The sequence below is a fragment of the Ranitomeya variabilis genome, chromosome 5 (assembly GCF_051348905.1).
Source record: "Ranitomeya variabilis isolate aRanVar5 chromosome 5, aRanVar5.hap1, whole genome shotgun sequence".
In the NCBI taxonomy this organism is placed as follows: domain Eukaryota; kingdom Metazoa; phylum Chordata; class Amphibia; order Anura; family Dendrobatidae; genus Ranitomeya; species Ranitomeya variabilis.
The window spans coordinates 609,590,347-609,615,648 of NC_135236.1; the positions used below are offsets into that span (position 1 = coordinate 609,590,347).

The 25,302-nt window shown below is 42.1% G+C and overlaps 1 protein-coding gene and 1 long non-coding RNA gene across 2 annotated transcripts in view; one reads left to right on the forward strand and one right to left on the reverse strand.

Annotated features, from left to right (window-relative positions):
* FSTL4 (follistatin like 4) overlaps positions 1-25,302 on the forward strand; it is a 1,598,383-nt gene that overhangs the window by 1,532,124 nt on the left and 40,957 nt on the right. The window contains exon 13 of the mRNA XM_077266082.1: positions 18,843-18,992. Within this exon, the coding sequence (XP_077122197.1) occupies positions 18,843-18,992 (150 nt within the window). The remainder of the gene's footprint in view (positions 1-18,842; positions 18,993-25,302) is intronic.
* Positions 7,753-25,302, reverse strand: part of LOC143776580 (uncharacterized) — a 264,308-nt gene continuing 246,758 nt past the window's right edge. Inside the window, exons 3-4 of the long non-coding RNA XR_013215872.1 lie at positions 12,226-12,299; positions 7,753-7,874 (exon numbers count right to left, since the gene is read on the reverse strand). This is a non-coding gene — a long non-coding RNA (uncharacterized LOC143776580). The remainder of the gene's footprint in view (positions 7,875-12,225; positions 12,300-25,302) is intronic.

The window sequence follows — 25,302 nt, forward strand, 5'->3', positions numbered from 1 at the left end:
ACTAATAAGAAATGACTGACTCGTCATTAAGGCTACTTTCACACTTGCGTTTTTAGCAATCCGTCACAATCCGTCATTTGGGGAAAAAAAGGATCCTGCAAATGTGCCCACAGGATTAGTTTTTTTCCCATAGACTTGTATTAGCGAAGGATCGCGACGGATGGCCACACGTCGCGTCCGTCGTGCAACGGATCCGTCGTGTTTTGGCGGACCATCGGCACGAAAAAACGTTCAAGTGAACATTTTTTGTCCGTCGCGGCCGTCATTTTCTACCGCACATGCGCGGCTGAAACTCCGCCCTCTCATCCCCGGACTTTAGACTGGGCAGTGGATGCGTTGAAAAACTGCATCCGCTGCCCACATCATGCATAAATTTCACAACATGCATCGGTACGTCAGCCCGATGCTTAGCGACAGACCGGTACCGACGCTGGTGTGAAAGTAGCCTAAGACCCTTATATTCTTCATGTTCTTTTCATTAATATTTTTATGCAGGCATGAGAATTAAAGCTTCTTAACATTCTACAATATTCAGCACAATATTCAAATTATATAATTACCACCTTCCATAGGTCGTTCAGTGACCATTTTTTAAGGAGATATCTGGGACTTAAAAAAAAATGTGCCTAAACTCTAACAGACAGGTAGTTGCTACCTTCCTGCCCATAGTGCCTGGTCCTTTCTTCGTTAGCAAAGAGAAGTCACAAACCACTCCAACCATAAATTTGGCTGCTTCTGCTGACATCAAGTCGAAACACAGAGGTGACTTTTTATTTTCCCCTCTGCTCTGTTGGCAAGACAGGACAGCCGATGTCATTCAGATCAACAGCTGGATCACCGCGGCCTAACTGGAGGAGCCCGTTGTCAATCAGTATGACGTTGAAAAGAAGCCATTGTTCTGTTGACATGGCATCAGCAGAGGCAGCTGAATAGCTGGTATGAGCAGTCTGTGACCACTCGGTGGAAATGAAGAATGGGGCCGGACACAACAGGCAGGTAGTTACATAGTTATTAAGGTTGAAGGAAGACTGTAAGTCCATCTAGTTCAACCCATAGCCTAACCTAACATGCCCTAACATGTTGATCCAGGGGAAGGCAAAAAAAACCCATGTGGCAAAGAGTAACTCCACCATGGGGAAAAAAATTCCTTCCCGACTCCACATACGGCAATCAGACTAGTTCCCTGGATCAACGCCTTATCAAGGAATCTAGTGTATATACCCTGTAACATTATACTTTTCCAGAAAGGTATCCAGTCCCCTCTTAAATTTAATTAATGAATCACTCATTACAACATCATACGGCAGAGAGTTCCATAGTCTCACTGCTCTTACAGTAAAGAATCCGCGTCTGTTATTATGCTTAAACCTTCTTTCCTCCAGACGTAGAGGATGCCCCCTTGTCCCTGTCTCAGGTCTATGATTAAAAAGATCACCAGAAAGGTCTTTGTACTGTCCCCTCATATATTTATACATTAAAATAAGATCACCCCTTAGTCTTCGTTTTTCCAAACTAAATAGCCCCAAGTGTAATAACCTATCTTGGTATTGCAGACCCCCCAGTCCTCTAATAACCTTGGTCGCTCTTCTCTGCACCCGCTCCAGTTCAGCTATGTCTTTCTTATACACCGGAGACCAGAACTGTGCACAGTATTCTAAGTGTGGTCGAACTAGTGACTTGTATAGAGGTAAAATTATGTTCTCCTCATGAGCATCTATGCCTCTTTTAATACATCCCATTATTTTATTTGCCTTTGTAGCAGCTGCCTGACACTGGCCACTGAATATGAGTTTGTCATCCACCCATACACCCAGGTCTTTTTCATTGACGGTTTTGCCCAGAGTTTTAGAATTAAGCACATAGTTATACATCTTATTACTTCTACCCAAGTGCATGACCTTACATTTATCCCCATTAAAGCTCATTTGCCATTTATCAGCCCAAGCTTCTAGTTTACATAAATCATCCTGTAATATAAAATTGTCCTCCCCTGTATTGATTACCCTGCAGAGTTTAGTGTCATCTGCAAATATTGAAATTCTACTCTGAATGCCCCCTACAAGGTCATTAATAAATATGTTAAAAAGAAGAGGGCCCAATACTGACCCCTGTGGTACCCCACTGCTAACCGTGACCCAGTCCGAGTGTGCTCCATTAATAACCACCCTTTGTTTCCTATCCCTGAGCCAGCTCTCAACCCACTTACACATATTTTCCCCTATCCCCATTACTCTCATTTTATGTAACAACCTTTTGTGTGGCACCGTATCAAAAGCTTTGGAAAAGTCCATATATACTACGTCCACTGGGTTCCCTTGGTCCAGTCCGGAACTTACCTCTTCATAGAAGCTGATCAAATTAGTCTGACATGAACGGTCCCTAGTAAACCCGTGCTGATACTGGGTCATGAGGTTATTCCTCTTCAGATACTCCAGCATAGCATCCCTTAGAATGCCCTCCAGGATTTTACCCACAGTAGAGGTTAAGCTTACTGGCCTATAATTACTGAGTTCAGTTTTTGCCCCTTTTTTGAATATTGGCACCACATTTGCTATACGCCAGTCCTGTGGTACAGACCCTGTTATTATGGAGTCTTTAAAGATTAAAAATAATGGTCTATCAATGACTGTACTTAGTTCCTGCAGTACTCGGGGGTGTATCCCATCCGAGCCCGGAGATTTATCAATTTTAGTTATTTTTAGACGCCGCTGTACTTCCTGCTGGGTTAAGCAGGTGACATTTAATGGGGAATTTTTATCACTAGTCATTTTGTCTGCCATGGGATTTTCTTTTGTAAATACTGATGAAAAAAGTCATTTAGCATATTGGCTTTTTCCTCATCCTCATCCACCATTTCACCCAGACTATTTTTAAGGGGGCCAACACTGTCATTTTTTAGTTTCTTACTATTTATATAGTTAAAGAATATTTTGGGATTATTTTTACTCTCTCTGGCAATGAGTCTCTCTGTCTCAATCTTTGCTGCCTTGATTTGCTTTTTACAGAATTTATTTAATTTTCTGTATTTATTTAATGCCTCCTCACTACCTACTTCCTTTAATTCTCTAAATGCTTTCTTTTTGTCCCTTATTGCGCCCCTTACAGCTCTATTTAGTCATATTGGTTTCCTCCTATTTCTAGTATGTTTATTCCCATACGGTATATACTGTGCACAGGTCCTATCCAGGATGCTAATAAATGTCTCCCATTTTCTTTGTGTATTTTTGTGTCTCAGGATATTGTCCCAGTTAATTGCACCAAGATCCTCTCTCATCCGTTGGAAATTTGCCCTCCTGAAGTTTAGTGTCCTTGTCACCCCCCTACTACCCATCTTATTAAAGGTTACATGAAAACTTATTATTTTGTGATCACTATTCCCCAAGTGACCCCCAACCCTTATATTTGATATGCGGTCTGGCCTGTTGGTTAATATTAGGTCTAGCAGTGCCCCCCTCCTTGTTGGGTCCTGAACCAGTTGTGAAAGGTAATTGTCTCTCATAGTTGTCAAAAACCGATTACCTTTGCTGGAACTGCAGGTTTCTGTTCCCCAATCTATTTCAGGGTAGTTGAAGTCCCCCATAATAATGACTTCTCCTTGAGTCGCAGCTTCATCTATTTGCTTTACGAGGATATTCTCCATTGCTTCCATTAGTTTTGGAGATTTATAACAAACCCCTATCAGTAATTTATTATTTTTTCCCCCTCCCCTTATCTCCACCCACAGGGACTCTACATTTTCATTAAATTCACCTATATTATCACGCAGGATGGGTTTTAAGGAAGATTTTACATATAGACACACCCCTCCCCCTCGCTTATCTGTACAGTCATTTCTGAACAGGCTATAGCCCTGCAAGTTAACAGCCCAGTCATGGCTCTCATCCAGCCACGTCTCAGATATCCCCACCATGTCATAATTATGCTCCAACAACATTAGTTCTAATTCATCCATTTTGTTGGCGAGGCTTCTGGCATTAGTATACATGCACTTGATGTTACTCTCTGTACCTCTATTCTTTCTTAAATTACTAACTGTTCTAACCCCACCCCCCATGCCACCGCCACCCCCAGGTACATAGCAACTAACTGCCTGTTTGTGCTTAGGCACTTTTTTTTTAACAAAGTCCCGGATATCCCCTATCATAGTAACAATGGGGAAAATAAGTATTGGATATACTGCCAATTTTGCAAGTGTTCCCACCTACAAAGAATGTAGAGGTTCGTACTTATCATAGGTATACTTCAACTGTAAGAGACATAATCTTACTAAACAATCCAGAAAATCACATTGTATGAGTTTTACATAATTATTTTGCATTTTATTTGGTACAGAAAACTTTGCAATTGTAGAAGTCAGACACTTCATGTAGTTCTTGACCAAGTTTGCACACACTGCTGCAGGGATTTGACCCACTTCTTCATACAGATCTCCAGATCTTTCAGGTTTCTGGACAACATTGAGATCTATCTCCCACCAAAATTTTTTTTATTGAGTTCAGGTCTGTAGACTCGTCAGGCCTCTTCAGGATCTTGAAATGCTTCTTACTGAGCTACTATTTAGTTGTCCTGGCTGTGTTCTTTAGGTTATTTTCATGCTGTAAGACCCAGCCATGACCTATCTCCAATGCTCTTACAGAGGGAAGGAAGTTTTTGGCCAAAATGTCACTATGCATGACCCCACTCATCCTCCATTCAATATGGTGCAGTGGTCCTGTCCTATTGCAGAAAAGCACCCCCAAGGTATGATGTTTGCCTTACCATGCTTCACGGTTGGGACGGTGTTCTTGGGGTTGTACTCATCCTTCTTCTTCCTCCAAACACGTCAGGTGGAGTTGACTCACTTGGCACCAAAAAGTTCTATTCTGGTCTCATATTACCACATTACCATCCATGCATCCTTTGGTTCATCCAGATGGTCACTGGGCCTGGACATGTGCTGGCATGAACAGGGGGACCTTGCGTGCCCTGTTAGATTTTAATCCATGGTGGCGTATTGTGTGACTAATTGTAATGTTTGAGACTGTGGTTCCAGATCTCTTTAGGTCATTGACCAGGTCATCCCATGTAGTTCTGGGCTGATTCATGACCTTTCTCAAAATCATCCTTACCCCGCAAGGCAAGATCTTTCATGGAGCCCCAGACCAAGGAAGATTGTGTTTCTAGTGTTTTTTTCATTTTCTAATAATTGCACCAACATTTGTTGGCTTCTCATCAAGCTGCTTGCCTATTGGCCTGTAGTCCATCCTAGCCTTGTGCAGGTTTGCAATTTCGTCCCTGGTTTCTTTTGCTAGGTTGGTCTGCAAGTCAGACCATTAGGAATATTGGATGGTTGCCAGATCATGTGATGACTCGAGCAATGATGGGACAGAAACAGAGTGATCTAACGTTTCTAATACCATAAAGTTTATTCATTCAAATCTGCCCTTATATACTCTTTTTGAGTGGGTGTATACATTCTGGTCATGCGCACATCAGCTGTTTATTACAAATGAGATCATCACTAATTGATCAGGTGATTTTCTATAAGAAGTGAACGGTGAACAGGTGTTTAATATTGTAAGGTCCTAAAATCAATGTAATTAGCCGCACCCTAATACAGTTTATAACCCGTTATCGGTATAAGCTGGCTATTTGTAGCCTCACTACCCATCATTAGCTACCTTAGTTCATCATAACTCTAGGCGTAGTCCGTCATGTCTATAACATCAGCAGCTCTAATGAAAGGTCAGAATGACACAGAGAACTAACATGTGTGGGCATGTCTTGTTACAATTAGAAATATATATAACTTACAGGAATATGTTAAGGTGGTCTCTGTCTTCCCTATCACCTTAGACAGCTCTTTAGTCTTGGACATGGTGGAGAGGTGAGAGTGTGATTGAGTGTATGGACAGGTGTCTTTTACACAGGTAACAAGTTCAAACAGGTGCAATTAATGTAGGTAATGAGTGCAGAGTAGGAGGGTTTCATAAAGAAAAATTAACAGGTCTGTGAGAGCCAGAATTCTTGCTGGTTGCTAGGTGATCAAACACTTATTTCATGCGAAAAAAAGGTCATTTAATTATTTAAAAATAATACAATGTGACTTTTCTGGTTCTTATATTTAGGCTCTGCCTCTCACAGTTGAAGTGTACCTACGATAAATTTACTGACCTCTCCATTCTTTGTAGGTGGGAAAACTTCCAAATTGTCAGTGTATCAAAGACTTATTTTCTCCGCTGTATGTTGCCCTATGGACATCTCATTATGTAGTGTTTGTACTGCTAAATTCTGTACAATTAAACAGATATGCATTGTCAAGATTTTTATCTATCATTGTTTAGAGAAGTAAGGGTGCTGGCTGTAGGAACGGTCTTCCATATGTTGGTTTGTTTTGTGGTGTTACTTAAAATCTCAAGGCCCTGTACTCAAAGATTATAATAAATTAAAAGCTAAAGATTGGTGAAGATTGTAAATTGTTAAAGGACTTGTCCTGTCTAAAATAACAAGTCTGTATTTGCTCTATGTATTGCGCGAGTCTGGAAACAGTCTAGTCGAGTTGTTGCTGGGAGTATGCAAATTGCATAATTGCAGTCAGAGAACCACTGTTTTGCAAGTAAATGTATTTAATTTATATAATGGAATTTTCTGGATTTTATTTTTGATATTCAATCTCTCAATGTTAAAATTAACCTACACTTAAAATTATAGACTGTTCAAGTCTTTGTCAGTGGGCAAACTGATAAAATCAGCAAGGGAACAAATACTTATTTCTACCACTGTATATTACATAGTCTGCTTTATTATGTATATTGCCATCCCTTATTACACAGTGCCCCCTCCTGTTATGTACAGCACTGTCCCTTACATATCAGATTATATAAGGCCTTGTCTGTATTACATGCTGCCCTGTCTTGTTAGATGGATAATACCATGACAGTTGGTGGAGCACGGGAAAGCTTCTCTTCTAATGGAGGAGGCTGTTGGACTGGTCATCTGGTCGCTGACTGCTCCATCAGCAGTCATTTTATATCTAACAAGAGAGGGGACTATGCAATAAGAGAGGAAGCTGTGAATAACAAAAATAACACAACTAAACTACAAAAGAGACAGCACTGTACATAACAGCAGAGAAAGCTACAGTATATAATAAGGGACCGCACCATATATAACTAGAGAGGATGGTACACAATAAGTGATGGTATGATACATAATAAAATAAGAAACTATGTAACTAAGAACAGTTATACATAATAAGTGAATACACTGTATACTAATGGACTGTGTGAATACACTATATACTAAGGGACTGTGCTATACATAATAAGTGAGTTCACTATATACTAAAGGACTGTGCTATACATAATAAATGAGTACAAAATATACTAGGGGACTGCACTATACATTATAAGTGAGTACACTATATACTAATAGACTGTGCGATACATAATAAAGCTACATCCCTGTATCTGTGTGCAGTGTTGGTGTGCTGCCCGCTTTTACAGATGCATTGAGCAAGTTCTATTGTGATCCTCAAAATCAGATCAGAAGAGGAAATTCTCTGACCCTTACAGATCTCATTCTCTGATCCGTAATTTTCATGTGTGTGTGAATAAACCTATAAAGCTTTACAAGCCCGTTTGCTATCAGAAAAAAAACCTGGAAGCACACAGATATTTCACACAAATGGAGAATGTAGAATAAGTGATTTTACAGGTAACATTATCTCTCCACATCACACAGTGCAGATGCAAAATAATATTTACATCCAGGCACTTATCGCTGGTGTCTCATCTGATTAGAGCCGCTTTCTCCTGTTTGTTCTCCATGTGGACAGACCTTCATGTCGACATCTCCCAGCCATGACTCATCTTGTCACGATGATCTTCGCAGCCCTGAAAAAAACAAGGTCACCTAAATTGTTTACATACATTTGTCTCCCCCCTGAATACAGAAACATCCCCCAACATTAATATGCTATTAGACATGCACCATCTATATATATAATTGTCTAAGAGTTTTTCCATCTGTCTGTCTGTCTGTCTGTCCTGGAAATCCCGCGTCTCTGATTGGTCGAGGCTGCCAGGTCTCGACCAATCAGCGACGGGCACAGCATGGCGACGATGATGTCATAAAGGTTGCCTCGACCAATCAGCGACGGGCACAGTCTGCCGCGAATTCGCCTCGACCAATCAGCGATGGGCACAGTATCGACGTAGATGTCATAATGGTTGCCATGGCGACAATGATGTCATAAACGTTGCCTCAACCAATCAGCAATGGGCACAGTCTGCCGCGAATTCTGGAATCATCATTGTACATATACTACGGGGACATGCATATTCTAGAATACCCGATGCGTTAGAATCGGGCCACAGTCTAGTTAAAAATATAAAGTGATAAGCAGCATTGTGCCCCCCTTTAACTATAATCTCTGACTCCTAATAATATAAATTTTTCAGTCTCTGACTCTCCCCAAGTATCTGTAAGGCTATGTGCACACAGAATATATGCAAGGTTTTACGGTACAAGCAAAGTGAACGAGATCCCTGAAGTCTCATGCACCGTGTTCACGACGGTGTTCCATTGGTGGTACCGCGCAAGAGGCTGCGTACGGCGTATACAATGTGTGTGTGCGTGTTTGTGTGTGGTGCATACGGCGTATACAGTGTGTGTGTGTGTGTGTGGTGCGATGGTGTTCCGCTGGTGGTTTCTCGCAAGAGGCTGGTACCACCAGCAGTTTCCATATTGAGACACCCATCACTTGAGTGTCCCATTATGGAGGTCGGTGAACTTCCACAACTTGGAATTCTGAGATCCGGACACATCTGGACAGAACAGGATGTGAAGACATTGCAAGGTAAGTATATATTAAGATAAGCTGGATAGTTTCTTAAATGAATGATAAGATGCTGCCTACATCTGTACATAGTGAAACAAGTGTATTGTACCCATTACTGTCATATAGTGGTTGGGGGGCCCCGCACTGTACAGGAAGAAAATAATGGAATCACTAGTTTCTTCATGGGATAATCTGAGCCAAGTATAAGTGCTGCTGTTCTGAATCTGGAATAAAAAAGGAAAACATGGTTTTGTTAGGCTACTTTCACACTAGCGTGGTGCACTGCACGTCGCTATGTGACGTTGCGGCACACCGACGCTAGCTGTGAAAGCGCCGCACAACGGGGGCAGCGGATGCAGTTTTCCAACGCATCTGCTGCCCCATTGTGAGGTGCGGGGAGGTGGGGGCGGAAATGCTGCAGACCACGCACCAAAAAACCTTACAAGCAACGTTTTTTGGTGGCGACGGTCCAACGCAACACGACGCAACCGTCGCACGATGGTTGCGACGTGTGGCAATGTGTGCACTGCGTCGCTAATAAAAGTCTATGGAGAAAAAATGCTTACTGCAAGCACTTTTGCAGGATGCGTTTTTTCTGCAAAACGATGCATAGCGACGTGCAGTGCACGATGCTAGTGTGAAAGTAGCCGTAGCTGTGCTTCTGGTAATGTGAAAAGATCCAGTGATTCAAGAAGATTAATTACATGCAGTTTATTTCAACACATTTTTGAGTTGGATAGATTTCTTATTGAGAGAAAAAAAGGTTATTTTGATTTTTTTCTTGAAGAAGGAATCTATTGACCTTAGAGACGCATCAAAATAAACTGCATGTACAAGTATTCCATCTTCTCGAATCATTGGATTTCTTCAAGTCTCCAGCAGCGCAGCTAACACATCTGTGTTTTCCTTCTTTTATTCCATTTCATGTTGGGGTTGCTGCTAAACAAGTGGAATCTGCAGCAGCTGTTTTTTTTCTATACCAGCATAGAAGTTTTGCCTGACAAAACCCAGGAAGATGAGCAATGCGGCATCACTAACGCTTAGTGTATCCAGGTAACACCCAGTGTGTGCTTTTGTCACCCTCTCACTATTCTGAATCTGGCATTGCATATTTTTTGTTTTTTTTCCTTTTAATTCCTGAAATATGGATCCCTCTTCCTTGTATATAAATGTATTTTAATATAAAATATTAAACATTGTTGTTTTTTTTGCCTACTGGATGCGCTCTTCAAGAAGACTCTCATACAGAACAGTTGAGAACAACACCTACCTGGCTAAGTAGACTAGATTTGCTGTTCACCAGAGGGCCATATCTCATGAAAAAAGAGGTACAGGAAAAAATAAAAACAATGCCAGATTCACAAGAACAGCAGGATTTACAAATATAAATTACATTTATGGCAAGTGAGAATTAAGAATTATTATGCAGGATGTTTTCCTCAGGCAAAATCAGACAAAAAAAAAGAGATTTAAGTGACTCTGACATGTCAAACTTTGTTAAGTCTTACAGAGAGATGCAGCACTCTTGAAATTACTAAAATATTGTGCTGTGATCACAGAACCATCAAAAGTTTTGTTGCAAATAGTCAACAGGGTAGCAAAAAATGCATTGAGAAAAACAAAAATGCATATTGCCTGCTAAAGAATTGAGTAGAATGAAATATGAAGCGAATAGGAACCCATTATACTCCATTGCTGCCATATTCCAGAACTGCAGCCTCCCTAGAGTGCCCAGAGAAGTACAAGGTGTTCAGTGCTCAAAGACATGGCCGAGGTAAGGAGGACTGAAAATGACTACCACTGAAGTTGAAACATCAAGACTAGGCCAAGAGTTATCTGAAGACAGATTCTTAAAGGGTTTTATAGGCAGGTGAGATGAGATGAAATTAGTTTGACGTTTGAATAGTGATGAGTGGAAGTTCAGGTTCGTCTGGTTCAGTCGAACTTTAGTCCAAAGTTTGGTTCGGGTACCAGAACTTGAATTGAACATGACCCTAAACCAGAACCTCATATATATCAGTGGGGACCCGAACTATGGTGCTGTAAAATGGTCATAGAAAAGGCTAAGGGGCTGTAAAAGGTAGCAAAATGGGGTAAGAGCAGGAAAATTGTGCTGCAAAAACTGAGAATAGGAAAATGACTTAACAATAAAAAAATAAAAAATAATAATCTTGAATCAGAAGGCGGAGGTCCAACTAGAGAAGTGGAGCAGTGCCTTGTTATGTATTTTACTGTACTTCTTAATAAATAAATGAAAAAAACAAGAAGAGGTTCCCGCTTTTTTTTAATAACCAGTCAAGGGAAAGAAGACAGCTCTGAGCTGGTCTTATTATTCTGAATAGGAGCCAATAACCATGGACCTTCCCAGCCTATTAATATCATCCCCCAGCTGTCTGCTTTGCATTTTGTTATTAAAAATGGGGGACCCTAAAAAAATTATGCTGGTCCTCCCTATTTTTAATAACCAGCTAAGCCAAAGCAGACACCTAGAGGCTGATATTAATTGGCTGGGAAGGTCCATGGATATTGGCTCCTACTCAGCAACCAATTAGATGCACCAATTAGATGCACCAATTCTGGCGATAAGCCTTGGCTTTCCCAATTGCCATGGGGTGGTGTCAATTGAGCTAATAGTCTTTGGGGTAGATTTCAGCTGTGTAATATCAGCTGGCATCACGCCAGGGGTTAGTAATGGAGAGGCGTCACTCAGACACCTCCATTGCTTACCCAGTAATAAAAAAACACACACAGGCAAAATACTTTATTTCAGCAAATATTCCCCATGCCTCGTTCACCAATTTATTAAAAATGTAAAAAGAAAACCTTGAAGATCTGACATAATCAAGGAAATCCAAAATAGTCCAAAAATTAAGATCAGAAAGCCATAAAAAAATTAATGAAATAAAAACAAGAGACACTCTCTCATTCACCAATTTATTATGGAAAAAAAATCTCCAATGTAGTTTATCAAGATCTCATGACGTCCAGTGATTCTGTGCATCAACCTATGGCGTGTCGTTCTGAGAATGATGCTTCATAGATTACTGGCAGTCATGTCCCATGGGCGATATGGGCGATGACATCAGTAATGTCATCACCCATGGGACATGACTGTGAGTGACCTATGCAGCCTCCATAGGTTGCACTAGCGAGTCATTCAACATCATGTTTACACCAAGGATAACGTCAGAACTGCTGGGATTATCTTTTTAATAATAAAAAGTTAAGCCAGGGAATTCATCAGCTGAAGGAGAAAGTAATGGCATCAGCAATTTCTACAGCTTCTATGGTGGAAAGTAGACCTATATTCATAAAGCTGCAGCATTGCAATGAATGGTATCAGGTGCTCGACATCATAGAAGTTGTCAATAATAACTAAAGAAAAAAGATTATGGGGCACTCACTGATTCAGTTAAAGATCCAGCTTTCCTCTCCCCGCATTCCCCTGTAACTTGCACACCATATTTTTGTCCATGTCCTGGAATACGGAATAATGAACTTTCACTAATGATGAACAAACAGTGAAATTTTCGGATATTCGGAAAATCTGCACAAATACTTTCTAATATCCGTGTATTCATACCAAATAACAGATCCAATGCAAGTCAATGGAAAGCTGAATATTTTTCTGCTGGACTCAACAAACATGTCTAGGGGTATGAGAAAAAAGTTGAAACGGATGGGACAGATAGATCTATCTAAGAAAAGCCGGCAATTCTGCACCCACATACTATAAAATCACAGCAGGAGCCGACAGCGTAGAATAGATGGATTACATACAGTATGTACACATAGAATAGATAGTTATACAGATGTCAGCGACATATACAATAAGTGCAGTGTGTGTGCAGCTTACAGGTATTTCATCATTAAAAGATTATTTTTCTGAAAACAAAGGTGCGGGCTCCCGCAAAATTTTCATAACCAACAGAGGGAAAGCTGACAGCTGGGAGCAGATGTTTATAGCCTTGGAACGAGGCTAAACCATGGAGCTTCACAAGCTATTAATATCAGCTCACAGCTTTATACGTAGACTTTATTGGCTGTTAAAATGAGGTACCATAAAAAAATTATGTAGGGTCCCCTTATAATTAAAAACCAGCAAGGCTATGCATACAGCTGTGGGCTGATATTAATAGCCTAGGAAGGGGCCATGGGTACTGCCCCCCCAGGCTAAAAACATCAGCTCTCAGCTGCCCCAGAAAAGGTAAATCTCTAAGATGTGCCAATTCTGGCACTTAGACTCGCTCTTTCCTCTTGCCCTGCAGCGATGGCAAGTGGGATGATATTGGGGTGGTTCATGTCACCTTTGTTTTGTCAGGTGACATCAAGCCCAGAGGTTAGTAATGGAGAGTCATCAATAAGAAGCTCCCGTTACTAACCCCATCGTCATACTGTATAAAAACAAAGACACCCAGAAAAAAGTCCTTTAATTGAAAGAATGACACAGACTCCTTTAATAAATCTTAATTCAACCATACTTATGACGTTGCCCATTCCACCGATGCCATTGTCATCTGCAGAAGAGTTAAAATGAAAAACAATATTTTTCAATTTTCCGCAGAGAAGATGATAATCCATTTGTCCCATAGCGGGTCTAGCTCTGCTACATCTAGATGGCAGGCTGCATGGTTTCATGATGCAACCATACAGCCTGTCTTTCAGCAGAGACACTGAGACGACTGTTATCACTGCCCAGTGTATCACGGTGAACTCGTAGGACCTGTCTGATGTCATTGTGAGCATGAGAAAGTTCAGATAGATCAGAAAGGTCCTGGGAGTTCACAGCTAATGAACTTACTTCACCTATCTGACATTAGCATGAGCGCCGATAGAAGTTTTCCCACGGCGCTTGCCTTAATGTCAAATTGGTGCTGGAGATGTCAGTGTCCGTGTGTGTAATACGTGTGGCACACTTTTGGCAACCGTGTGCTTCTCATGTGCCGCATCAGTACCACATAGTGGGCAGCAGGGAAGCATCGGTACAGTAAGCATTGTTCCCCGGCGCCTGGTGCTGAAGACAACTTTCATCATTCTCCCCTGCTCTGCTGGTGATCAACACAAGCAGAAGAGAATGATGAGAGTTGTATTCAAGTGAGCAGAATGACAGCAGGTGGTGGTTGATGGGACTATTCTTTAGTTCAAGCTCATTGTCATTACAGTAGATCACCGTGAGAAATTCTCAGGATTATCTGTGTTGAAGTCACTGAACTTGAACGGCGGTAACCTCATCACTAACTTTTTCCCACAGTGCTGAACTCACAACAGATCAGCCCTGCCAGGAACCCAGCTTCAGTGACCAGAGGTAACCTTGATGACATCACCGCTTGTCACTGACGCTGCACTAGGAGCAGCTTATTCACCAGTGTTTCTCAGACTGGACTGTCGCATCTTAGCACCGTCCAGGTTGAAAACTGTTTAACCTCCAGACATGGATTATGGCGTGGGACAGAAAGACGGATAGGTGAGGGATATTGTTGTTTTTTATTTTTATTTTCTTACAGGAGACAAGGGATTCAGTGGAATTAGGTGTTAGGGGAGTATAACTGTTTGTTATTTTTAAATAAAAATGGAAAACTGTGTTTTGTTTTATTTCTAATAAAAGACTTTATTCTGGCTGTGTCTTTATTTTCCATAGAACTATAGGATTAGAAATGGCTAGGTGTCTTATAGATGCCTCCCCATAACTAAGCCGTGGGCATGATGTCACCTGACAATACAAAGGTGACATCAACCCAACAAATAAGAATCCCACTTGCCACCCCTACAGGGCAAGTGAAAACAGCCTGGCAAAGCACCAGAATTGGCAGATCTAATAGATGTGCCTTTTCTGGGCAGCTGCATACTGCTATTTTTAGGCTGGGGGGACCATATTCTTGGCCCCTTACCAGCCTGAGAATACCAGCCCCCAGTTGTCTGCTTTATCAATGCTGGTTGTCAAAAATGGGGGGACCCAACATCATTTTTTTAAATGACTTATTTAAATAATTAAAAAATACGGCATAGGGCCCCTCTATTCTTGATAACCAGACTTGCTGAAGCTGCCAGCTGAGGGTTTCAGTCTCCAGCTATGAGTTTTGCCTCGCTGGTTATCAAAACCACAGGGGAACCCACACCATTTAAAAAATATATATATATTTACTTACAGTGCAGGAGCCGGCTGATGAATACTCCAAACGTCTGCTCCTGCTCTCACTGTTATTAGCAGCAGCAGGCATCGGCTGATGGGAGCTGTAGTCCCATCAGCTGACATCAGTGACCAGAGGATAACTTTATACCTCTGATCACAGCTGCATGCTCACACTGTCTTTTCATAGTGTGCTGTTTGACCGACAGTGATGATTTCTCATGACAGCGCAACAAACTCCTGGTGTTTGAGCAGCCAATCATAGTAATGCCGTACCAAAGATGGTGCCACCATTACTGTGATTCAGCAAAAAAGAGAAAAGACTAGACTAATGATGGTATGCACACCCAAAAATTAAACAAAATTAGAAAACTTTTATTATTACACCTTAAAAAAGACAGACACGGATAAAACCATTTAAAAGGGCCTAAGATATAGGACCGATAAGCGACACCCCTATATATCACAAATAAAGTATAGTACAACCAAAAAAAGTAATTATAAGCAAATATGCATAATATAATAGGCTGTACAGATATAAATAACAAAATGTCTTTTGCTCATAGGTTAAATAAGTCAAATCTCCTAGTATTGAACCAAAACAAAAAGAATGTTGAGCATGCTTAGATAACACTGTCACTCATTATAGTCATGCCTAGTGTTGAGCATTCCGATACCGCAAGTATCGGGTATCGGCCGATACTTGCGGGTATCGGAATTCCGATACCGAGATCCGATACTTTTGTGGTATCGGGTATCGGTATCGAAACAACATTAATGTGTAAAATAAAGAATTAAAATAAAAAATATTGCTATACTCACCTCTCCGACGCAGCCTGGACCTCACCGAGGGAACCGGCAGCGTTGTTTGCTTAAAATGCGCGCTTTTACTTCCTTCCGTGACGTCACGGCTTGTGATTGGTCGCGTGCCGCCCATGTGGCCGCGACGCGACCAATCACAGCAAGCCGTGACGTAATTTTCAGGTCCTCAATGCCTAATTCTAGGCATTCATGATTTTAAAATTACGTTCCGGCTTGTGATTGGTCGCGTCGCGGTCACATGGGCGACGCGACCAATCACAAGCCGTGACGTCACAGGAGGCAGGAGATGCGCGCATTTTTTAAATTACGTCACGGCTTGTGATTGGTTGCGTGCCGCCCATGTGACCGCGACGCGACCAATCACAGCAAGCCGTGACGTAATTTCAGGTCCTGATGCCTATTTCTGCATTCAGGACTTGAAATTACGTCACGGCTTGCTGTGATTGGTCGCGTCGCGGTCACATGGGCGGCACGCAACCAATCACAAGCCGTGACATAATTTAAAAAATGCGCGCGTCTCCTGCCTCCCGTGACGTCACGGCTTGTGATTGGTCGCGTCGCCCATGTGACCGCGACGCGACCAATCACAAGCCGGAATGTAATTTTAAAATCATGAATGCCTAGAATTAGGCATTGAGGACCTGAAAATTACGTCACGGCTTGCTGTGATTGGTCGCGTCGCGGCCACATGGGCGGCACGCGACCAATCACAAGCCGTGACGTCACGGAAGGAAGTAAAAGCGTGCATTTTAAGCAAACAACGCTGCCGGTTCCCTCGGTGAGGTCCAGGCTGCGTCGGAGAGGTGAGTATAGCAATATTTTTTATTTTAATTCTTTATTTTACACATTAATATGGATCCCAGGGCCTGAAGGAGAGTTTCCTCTCCTTCAGACCCTGGGAACCATCAGGGATACCGTCCGATACTTGAGTCCCATTGACTTGTATTGGTATCGGGTATCGGTATCAGATTAGATCCGATACTTTGCCGGTATCGGCCGATACTTTCCGATACCGATACTTTCAAGTATCGGACGGTATCGCTCAACACTAGTCATGCCTATTTTATAGGGTTTCAATTATGTGTGTATATGTTTGCAGCACATTGTGTGTCATGACATTCTTTTTGTTTTGGTATCATTAGTCTAGTCTTTTCTCTTTTTTGCTGTATCTAGTTTGCCTTACAGACTAGGTTTTGCACCCTGTATCATCATCAGTATAGGGGTGCACCCCTTTTACATATATTTACCATTACTGTGATTGGCAAGCAAATAAAGCTTCAAACATGCTGAGTGGGTTACTGGAATATGCGGAGGCGAATAGCAATTTACTCACCGAGTAACAAATAGCCCAAAAACAGTACTGATCGTGCGAGTAATGATTAGTGCCAAATATATTCGCTCATCACTAACTTTCACATTTAACTGAATCGATGAGTGACGCACATTCTTTTAAACCAGAGAATGTGTGGGGAAGGTTTTATTCAAATAAACTTCTATTCCTGTGTGTGTGTTTTTCTTTTAAATACGGGGTTAGTAACTAACCCCTGGGCTTGATGGCAACTGATATTACACAGCAGACATCAACCGCCAAACCCAGGGCAATGGGGAAGAGCCAAGTCTAAGTGCCAGAAATGGCACATCTAATGGATGCACCATTTCTGGTGTGGGTGATGGCTGGTCTTATTAGGCTGGGAAGGTCCCAATATCCATGGACCTTTCCAGCCTATTAATATCAGACCCTAGCTGCCTTGCCTTGCCTTAGTTAGTTAGTAAAAATAAGGGGTGTCCACATCATTTTTTTAGGGTTCCTCAATTTTTAGTCAATAAAGGCAAGGAATACAGCTGGGGCTGACATTAATAGGCTGGGAAGGTCCATGGATATTGGCCTCTTCCCAGCATAAAAAGAACAACTCAGAGCTGTATGCTTTCCTTTGACTGGTTATTAAAAATATGGGGTGTTTGCTCATCTCTAGTTTTGATCCATTATTTGGATGGTCCCATGGCTGTATCAATAAAAGGCACAGACTTCCACTTCAACTCAGGCACCAGCAATGTGTTGGTGGGGTACTTCTGTGTCTGGTATTAGTAAAGATGAGCTAACAGAACATTTTTGGGTTGAATATGAACTCAAAATCAACTCCAAAACCTACTGACTGTTTTTAGAAGACACTTTCTAATAGTAGTTGTTTGGGAAAAAGACTGCAACTTTATAGAAAGCCATGATGTTTATGCATGACAATGCTCCATCACATGTGTCGAAGTCTCCACTGCTTTGCTGGAGTGTAAAGGCCTTAAAGATGAAAGAATAATGACTTAGCCCCTTTCTCACCAGAAACCCTATTGAGAACTTGTGGACCTTTCTTAAATAGGAGATTAATGGTGAAAGAAAACAGTACACTTCTCAAGAACAGTGTCTTGGAGGGTGTCTAAAAAAATTTTCTTCAACAGATAAAGAAACTGACAGACTCGGTGGTTGGAAGTCTTAGGACAGTTATTGAAAAGAAGAGTTGTTTAGTTATTATTTTCACTTTAACAGATGAAAATAAACAACTGAGCATGGAAAACTTACATGTTTTATTCACTTGCATAATAATTCTGCACACTTATATTTGCCCAGTAATTCAGATATTTTCCTAACAAAAATAAAAACCTCACTTTTACTTTCTTAAATATTCAAGTTTATTAACCTTTTCAATTGGCCAACAGCATTGTAGTTGTTCAATAATCAAATTCTTCATGAAAAATAGATATTGTCTAATAATTGTATTTGATGTACATTTCAGATTACAGAAAAGTATCAGAATGTTTGAATTAAAATGTCCAGTACTTTTGTTCTTTGGGAATATGAGCCACTGCCTGATGGCAGCAGCTTATGTTGCCTTCCCCATAGAGGACACAAGAAGAGCATTCCTGTGCATGTGGGAGTTGGAAGAGATAGCTGTCAGCTGAACAAGCTGTCTGAGATGTATGGGCACCTTGAGCTCTATTGTACAATTCCTTTTTATTAACATGTCAACAACTAAAATGAGTCATAGTAAATCTTTTTATAACCTGCTCGTATTGTCTACTTAGGAAGAGATGTGTCAGCAAACTGAAAGAAACCCCGATCAATTGTGTTCATGGTCTTCAGCCATCAATGTGAGGGAGAAATACATATATGTCTCTCAGCCGGACCAGAACAGGGTATTAATAATTGACATCCAGATGCAGAAGGTCAAACAGGTACTATTTCATAAAATAACAAATATTCTAAGTTGCTGATCAAAATCTGATTGCACCAGGAGTACAATTTTAAAGAGGCCAACTTTTAAGTGGTATCATCATTAAACATATGGTCCCATTTATCCAAACTGTCAAACAGAAGGTTGCCATTGTTAGGCATGAATAACAGAGCAATTTTAAGTTTACCGCAGTACGGTAATTTAAGAAATGAGGTATTATTGGTTAATACGGGTAACAATATTTCTGTTGCATAGTTTTATTAAAATGCGTGTATTTCAAACTATCCACTAACATAGATAGTTGTAAAGGACATTGGCCCACATTTGGCAACAATAAAATAGGAGGAATGACACTTATTTTATATAAAGGTGTACAACTTCTAATAAAATTTGTGAATTTAGAATTGCTGAATAGTCTGAATTTCATGCCATGATTAATTGTATATTTGTGCCAATAACTGATATTTAGTCTTCAGTGTTTGTGGAATTTCTGCAGAGAACAAGAGTGTTAAACTCCTGCTGATCAGTTTCAAATTCGCCTGATGGATAGCATAAAGGTACCTTCACACGAAACGACATTATAACGATATCGCTAGCAATCCGTGACGTTGCAGCGTCCTCGCTAGCGATATCGTTTCGTTTGACACGCAGCAGCGATCAGGATCCTGCTGTGATGACGCTGGTCGCTGAATAAAGTCCAGAACTTTATTTGGTCGTCCGATCGCTGTGTATCGTTGTGTTTGAAAGCAAAAGCAACGATACCAGCGATATTTTACACTGGTAACCAGGGTAAACATCGGGTTACTAAGCGCAGGGCCGCGCTTAGTTACCCGATGTTTACCCTGGTTACTAGCGTAAAATGTAAAAAAAACAAACAGCACATACTCACATTGCGTCCCCTGCAGTCTGCTTCCTCCTCTGACTCAGCGCCGCAAAGTGAAAGTGAAAGCAGCACAGCGGTGACGTCACCGCTCTGCTCTCACTGTACGGCGCTCAGTCAGTCAGGAAGTGGACGCAGGGGGACGTGAATGTAAGTATGTGCTGTTTGTTTTTTTTAGATTTTACGCTGGTAACCAGGGTAAACATCGGGTTACTAAGCGCGGCCCTGCGCTTAGTTACCCGATGTTTACCCTGGTTACCAGGGGACCTCGGCATAGTTGATCGCTGGAGAGCGGTCTGTGTGACAGCTCTCCAGCGACCAAACAGCGACGCTGCAGCGATCGACATCGTTGTCGCTATCGCTGCAGCGTCGCTTCGTGTGAAGGTACCTTAAGTCACATTTTCTTAAACAATGGGGAAGATGAAGTGGGACAAGTCAGAGCTCATGAGATGCAGAGAAAAGATTTTATTTTATATTTCTCAATTTTTAATTGCAATATGAGACTAAGTAGGTTAAATAAAAGTCAGTAGATTACTGATAAAGTGCTGGGATAATTTTTAAACTTGTTGTACATGTTCCATGTTTAGTTTACCTATGAAGAGGACCATTTTTTTCACCAGTTTTTGCCTTGTTTAATATACATTCTTGCACAGAGTAGCTGGAATGTACAGGTTCTTTTCACAAAATTAGAATATCATTAAAAAGTTAATTTATTTCAGTTCTTCAATACAAAAAGTGAAACTAATATTATATAGAGTCATTACAAACAGAGTGATCTATTTCAAGTGTTTATTTCTGTTAATGTTGATGATTATGACTTACAGCAAAGGAAAACCGGAAAGTCATTATCTCAGTAAATTGGAATACTTCATAACACCAGCTTAAAAAAATATTTTAAAATCTGAAATGTTGACCTACTGAAATGTATGTTCAGTAAATGCACTCAATACTAGGTACGGGCTCCTTTTGCATCAATTACTGCATCAATGCAGTGTGGCATGGGGGCGATCAGCCCGTGGCACTGCTGAGGCATTATGGAAGCCCAGGTTGCTTTGATAGCAGTCTTCAGCTCATCTGCATTGTTGGGTCTGGTGTCTCTCATCTTCCTCTTGACAATACCCTATAGATTCTCTAAGGGGTTAAGATCAGGTGAGTTTGTTGGCCAATCAAGCACAGTGTTGTTTTCAAACAAGGTATTGGAACTATTGCCAGTGTGGACAGGTGGCAAGTCCTGCTGGAGAATTAAATTTCCATCTCCAAAAAACTTGTCGGCAGAGGGAAACATGAAGTGCTCTAAAATTTCCTGGTAAACGGCTGAGCTGACTTTGGTCTTGATAAAACACAGTGGACCTACACCTGCAGATAACATGGTTCCCAAACCATCACTGATTGTGGAAATTTCACACTAGATTTCAAGCAGCTTAGATTGTGTGCCTCTCCACTCTTCCTCCAGACTCTGGGACCTTGATTTCCAAATGAAATGTTAAATTTGCTTTCATCCTAAAGCAACACCTTGGACCACTGAGCAACAGTCCAGATCTTTTTCTCCTTGGCCCAGGTAAGACGTTTCTAGCGATGTCTATCGGTCATGAGTGGTGTTATGATCCCAGTGGCTTAGGATAACAAATCTAACCAGCTAAGTAAGAGATAATAGGACAAGCTCTGGGGATGTGGTAACTGGACTGACCGCAAACCTGATTCTAACCAAACACACTAAAGGTAGCCGTGGAACGTTTCCTGAAATCCTAGACGTCTCTTCACAGCCTGAGAAACTGACTACCCCTAAAGAGAAAGTAAGACCTCACTTGCCTCAGAGAAATACCCCAAAGATATAGAAGCCCCCCACAAATAATAACGGTGAGTTAAGAGGAAAAGACAAATGCAGAGATGAAACAGGTTAAGCAAATGAGGCCCGCTAACGCTAGATAGCAGAAAATAGCAAGGGATCTGTGCGGTCAGTAAAAAAACCCTATGCAAAAATATCCACGCAGAGAATGCGAGAACCCCCACACCAACAAACGATGTGGGGGGAGCAACTCAGCACCCCAGAGCACCAGCAAGCAGAGAAATCACATATTAGCAAGCTGGACCAAAACACATAATATACTAGGACACATCTTGAACACAGATGAGCAAAAATAAGCAAACAAAACTTAGCTTCTCTTGGAGAGACTGATAACGGATGTAGACAGGAGCAATCAGAATAGCACTGAATACAATGACAGCAGGCAACCACTGAGAGTCCAGCTGAACTAAATAGGAACCAGCTAACAGATAACGAGACAGCTGATCCAACCTCAGACCTGCAGAATGACACAAAGAGCCACCAGAGGGAGCCCAAAGACAACACTCACACAGTACCACTTGTGACCACAAGAGGGAGCCCAAAAACAGAGTTTACAACAGTACCCCCCCTTGAGGAGGGGTCACCGAACCCTCATCAAAACCCCCAGGGCGATCAGGATGAGCCACATGGAAGGCATGAACCAAATCGGCCGCATGAACATCAGAGGCGACAACCCAGGAATTATCCTCCTGACCACAGCCCTTCCACTTAACCAAATACTGAAGCCTCCGCCTCGAAATACGAGAATCCAAGATCTTCTCCACCACGTACTCCAATTCACCCTCAACCAGCACCAGGGCAGGGGGCTCAACAGAAGGAACCACAGGCACCACATACCTCCGCAACAAAGACCTATGGAACACGTTATGAATGGCAAACGACGCTGGGAGGTCCAAACGAAATGACACCGGGTTAAGGATTTCCAAAATCTTATAAGGACCGATGAAGCGAGGCTTGAATTTAGGAGAGGAAACCTTCATAGGAACATACTGAGAAGACAGCCATACCAAATCCCCAACACGAAGTCGGGGACCCACACCGCGACGGTGGTTGGCAAAGCGCTGAGCCTTCTCCTGTGACAACTTCAAATTGTCCACCACATGGTTCCAAATTTGCTGCAACCTATCCACCACAGAATCCCCCCCAGGACAGTCAGAAGACTCAACCTGACCCGAGTAAAAACGAGGATGAAAACCAGAATTGCAGAAAAAAGGTGAAACCAAAGTAGCAGAACTAGCCCGATTATTAAGGGCAAACTCGGCCAATGGCAAAAAAGTCACCCAATCATCCTGATCAGCAGAAACAAAACATCTTAAATAAGTTTCCAAGGTCTGATTAGTTCGCTCGGTTTGGCCATTCGTCTGAGGATGGAAGGCCGACGAAAAAGACAAATCAATGCCCATCTTAGCACAAAAGATCCGCCAAAATCTGGACACAAACTGGGATCCTCTGTCAGACACAATATTTTCAGGGATGCCGTGCAAGCGAACCACATTCTGAAAAAATAGAGGAACCAAATCGGAGGAGGAAGGCAACTTAGGCAAGGGCACCAAATGGACCATTTTTGGAAAAACGTTCACACACCACCCAGATGACAGACATTCTCTGAGAGACTGGAAGATCCGAAATAAAATCCATGGAAATGTGCGTCCAAGGCCTCTTCGGGACAGGCAAAGGCAAAAGCAAACCGCTGGCACGAGAACAGCAAGGCTTAGCCCGAGCACAAATCCCACAGGACTGCACAAAGGAACGCACATCCCGCGAAAAGGAAGGCCACCAGAAGGACCTAGCCACCAAATCCCTGGTACCAAAAATCCCAGGATGGCCTGCCAACACCGAAGAATGAACCTCGGAAATAACTCTGCTGGTCCATCTATCTGGGACAAACAGTCTCTCTGGTGGGCAACGGTCAGGTCTATCCGCCTGAAATTTCTGCAGCACTCGTCGCAAATCTGGGAAAATGGCAGACAATATCACTCCCTCTCTGAGGATACCAGCCGGCTCTGAAACTCCCAGGGAGTCAGGCACAAAACTCCTAGAAAGAGCATCAGCCTTCACGTTCTTCGAACCAGGCAGGTACGAGACCACGAAATCGAAACGGGAGAAAAACAACGACCAACAAGCCTGTCTAGGATTCAGCCGCTTGGCAGACTCAAGATAAATCAGATTTTTGTGATCAGTCAAGACCACCACACGATGCTTAGCTCCCTCGAGCCAATGTCGCCACTCCTCAAATGCCCACTTCATAGCCAACAACTCCCGATTACCAACATCATAATTCCGCTCAGCAGGCGAAAACTTCCTTGAAAAGAAAGCACAAGGCTTCATCACAGAGCAATCAGAGCTTCTCTGCGACAAAACAGCCCCTGCTCCAATCTCAGAAGCATCAACCTTGACCTGAAAAGGAAGAGAGACATCAGGCTGACACAAAACTGGAGCCGAAGAAAACCGGCGCTTCAGCTCCCGAAAGGCTTCCACGGCCGCAGGAGACCAATTAGTCACATCAGAACCCTTCTTGGTCAAATCCGTCAAGGGTTTAACCACGCCAGAAAAATTAGCAATGAAGCGACGGTAAAAATTAGCAAAACCCAAGAACTTCTGAAGACTCTTAACAGATGTAGGCTGAGTCCAGTCATGAATAGCCTGGACCTTGACTGGGTCCATCTCAATAGTAGAAGGAGAAAAAATAAAACCCAAAAAGGAAACCTTCTGTACTCCGAAGAGACATTTTGAGCCCTTCACAAATAAGGCATTAGCACGCAGGACCTGAAATACCATCCTGACCTGCTTCACATGGGACTCCCAGTCCTCAGAAAAGACCAAAATGTCATCCAGATACACAATCATAAATTTATCCAGATATTCTCGGAAGATGTAATGCATGAAGGACTGGAACACAGAAGGAGCATTAGAGAGTCCAAAAGGCATCACCAAGTACTCAAAATGGCCTTCGGGCGTATTAAATGCTGTTTTCCATTCATCCCCCTGCTTAATACGCACAAGGTTATACGCACCACGAAGATCTATCTTGGTGAACCAACTGGACCCCTTAATCCGAGCAAACAGATCAGATAATAATGGCAAAGGATACTGAAATTTGACCGTGATTTTATTTAGAAGACGATAATCTATACAAGGTCTCAGAGAACCATCCTTCTTGGCCACAAAAAAGAATCCTGCACCAAGAGGGGAGGAGGACGGGCTAATATGTCCCTTCTCTAAAGACTCCTTTATATAACTCCGCATTGCGGCATGTTCTGGTACAGAAAAATTAAAAAGTCGTCCCTTAGGGAACTTACTACCAGGAATCAAATTTATAGCACAATCACAATCCCTGTGAGGAGGCAGGGCACCGGATCTGGGCTCATCAAATACATCCTGGTAGTCCGACAAAAACTCAGGGACCTCAGAAGGAGTGGAAGAAGTAATTGACACCAAAGGAGCATCGCCATGAATCCCCTGGCAACCCCAACTTGAAACAGACATAGCTTTCCAATCCAGAACTGGATTATGGGCCTGCAGCCATGGCAGACCCAAAACGACCACATCATGCAGATTATGCAGCACAAGAAAGCGAATCACCTC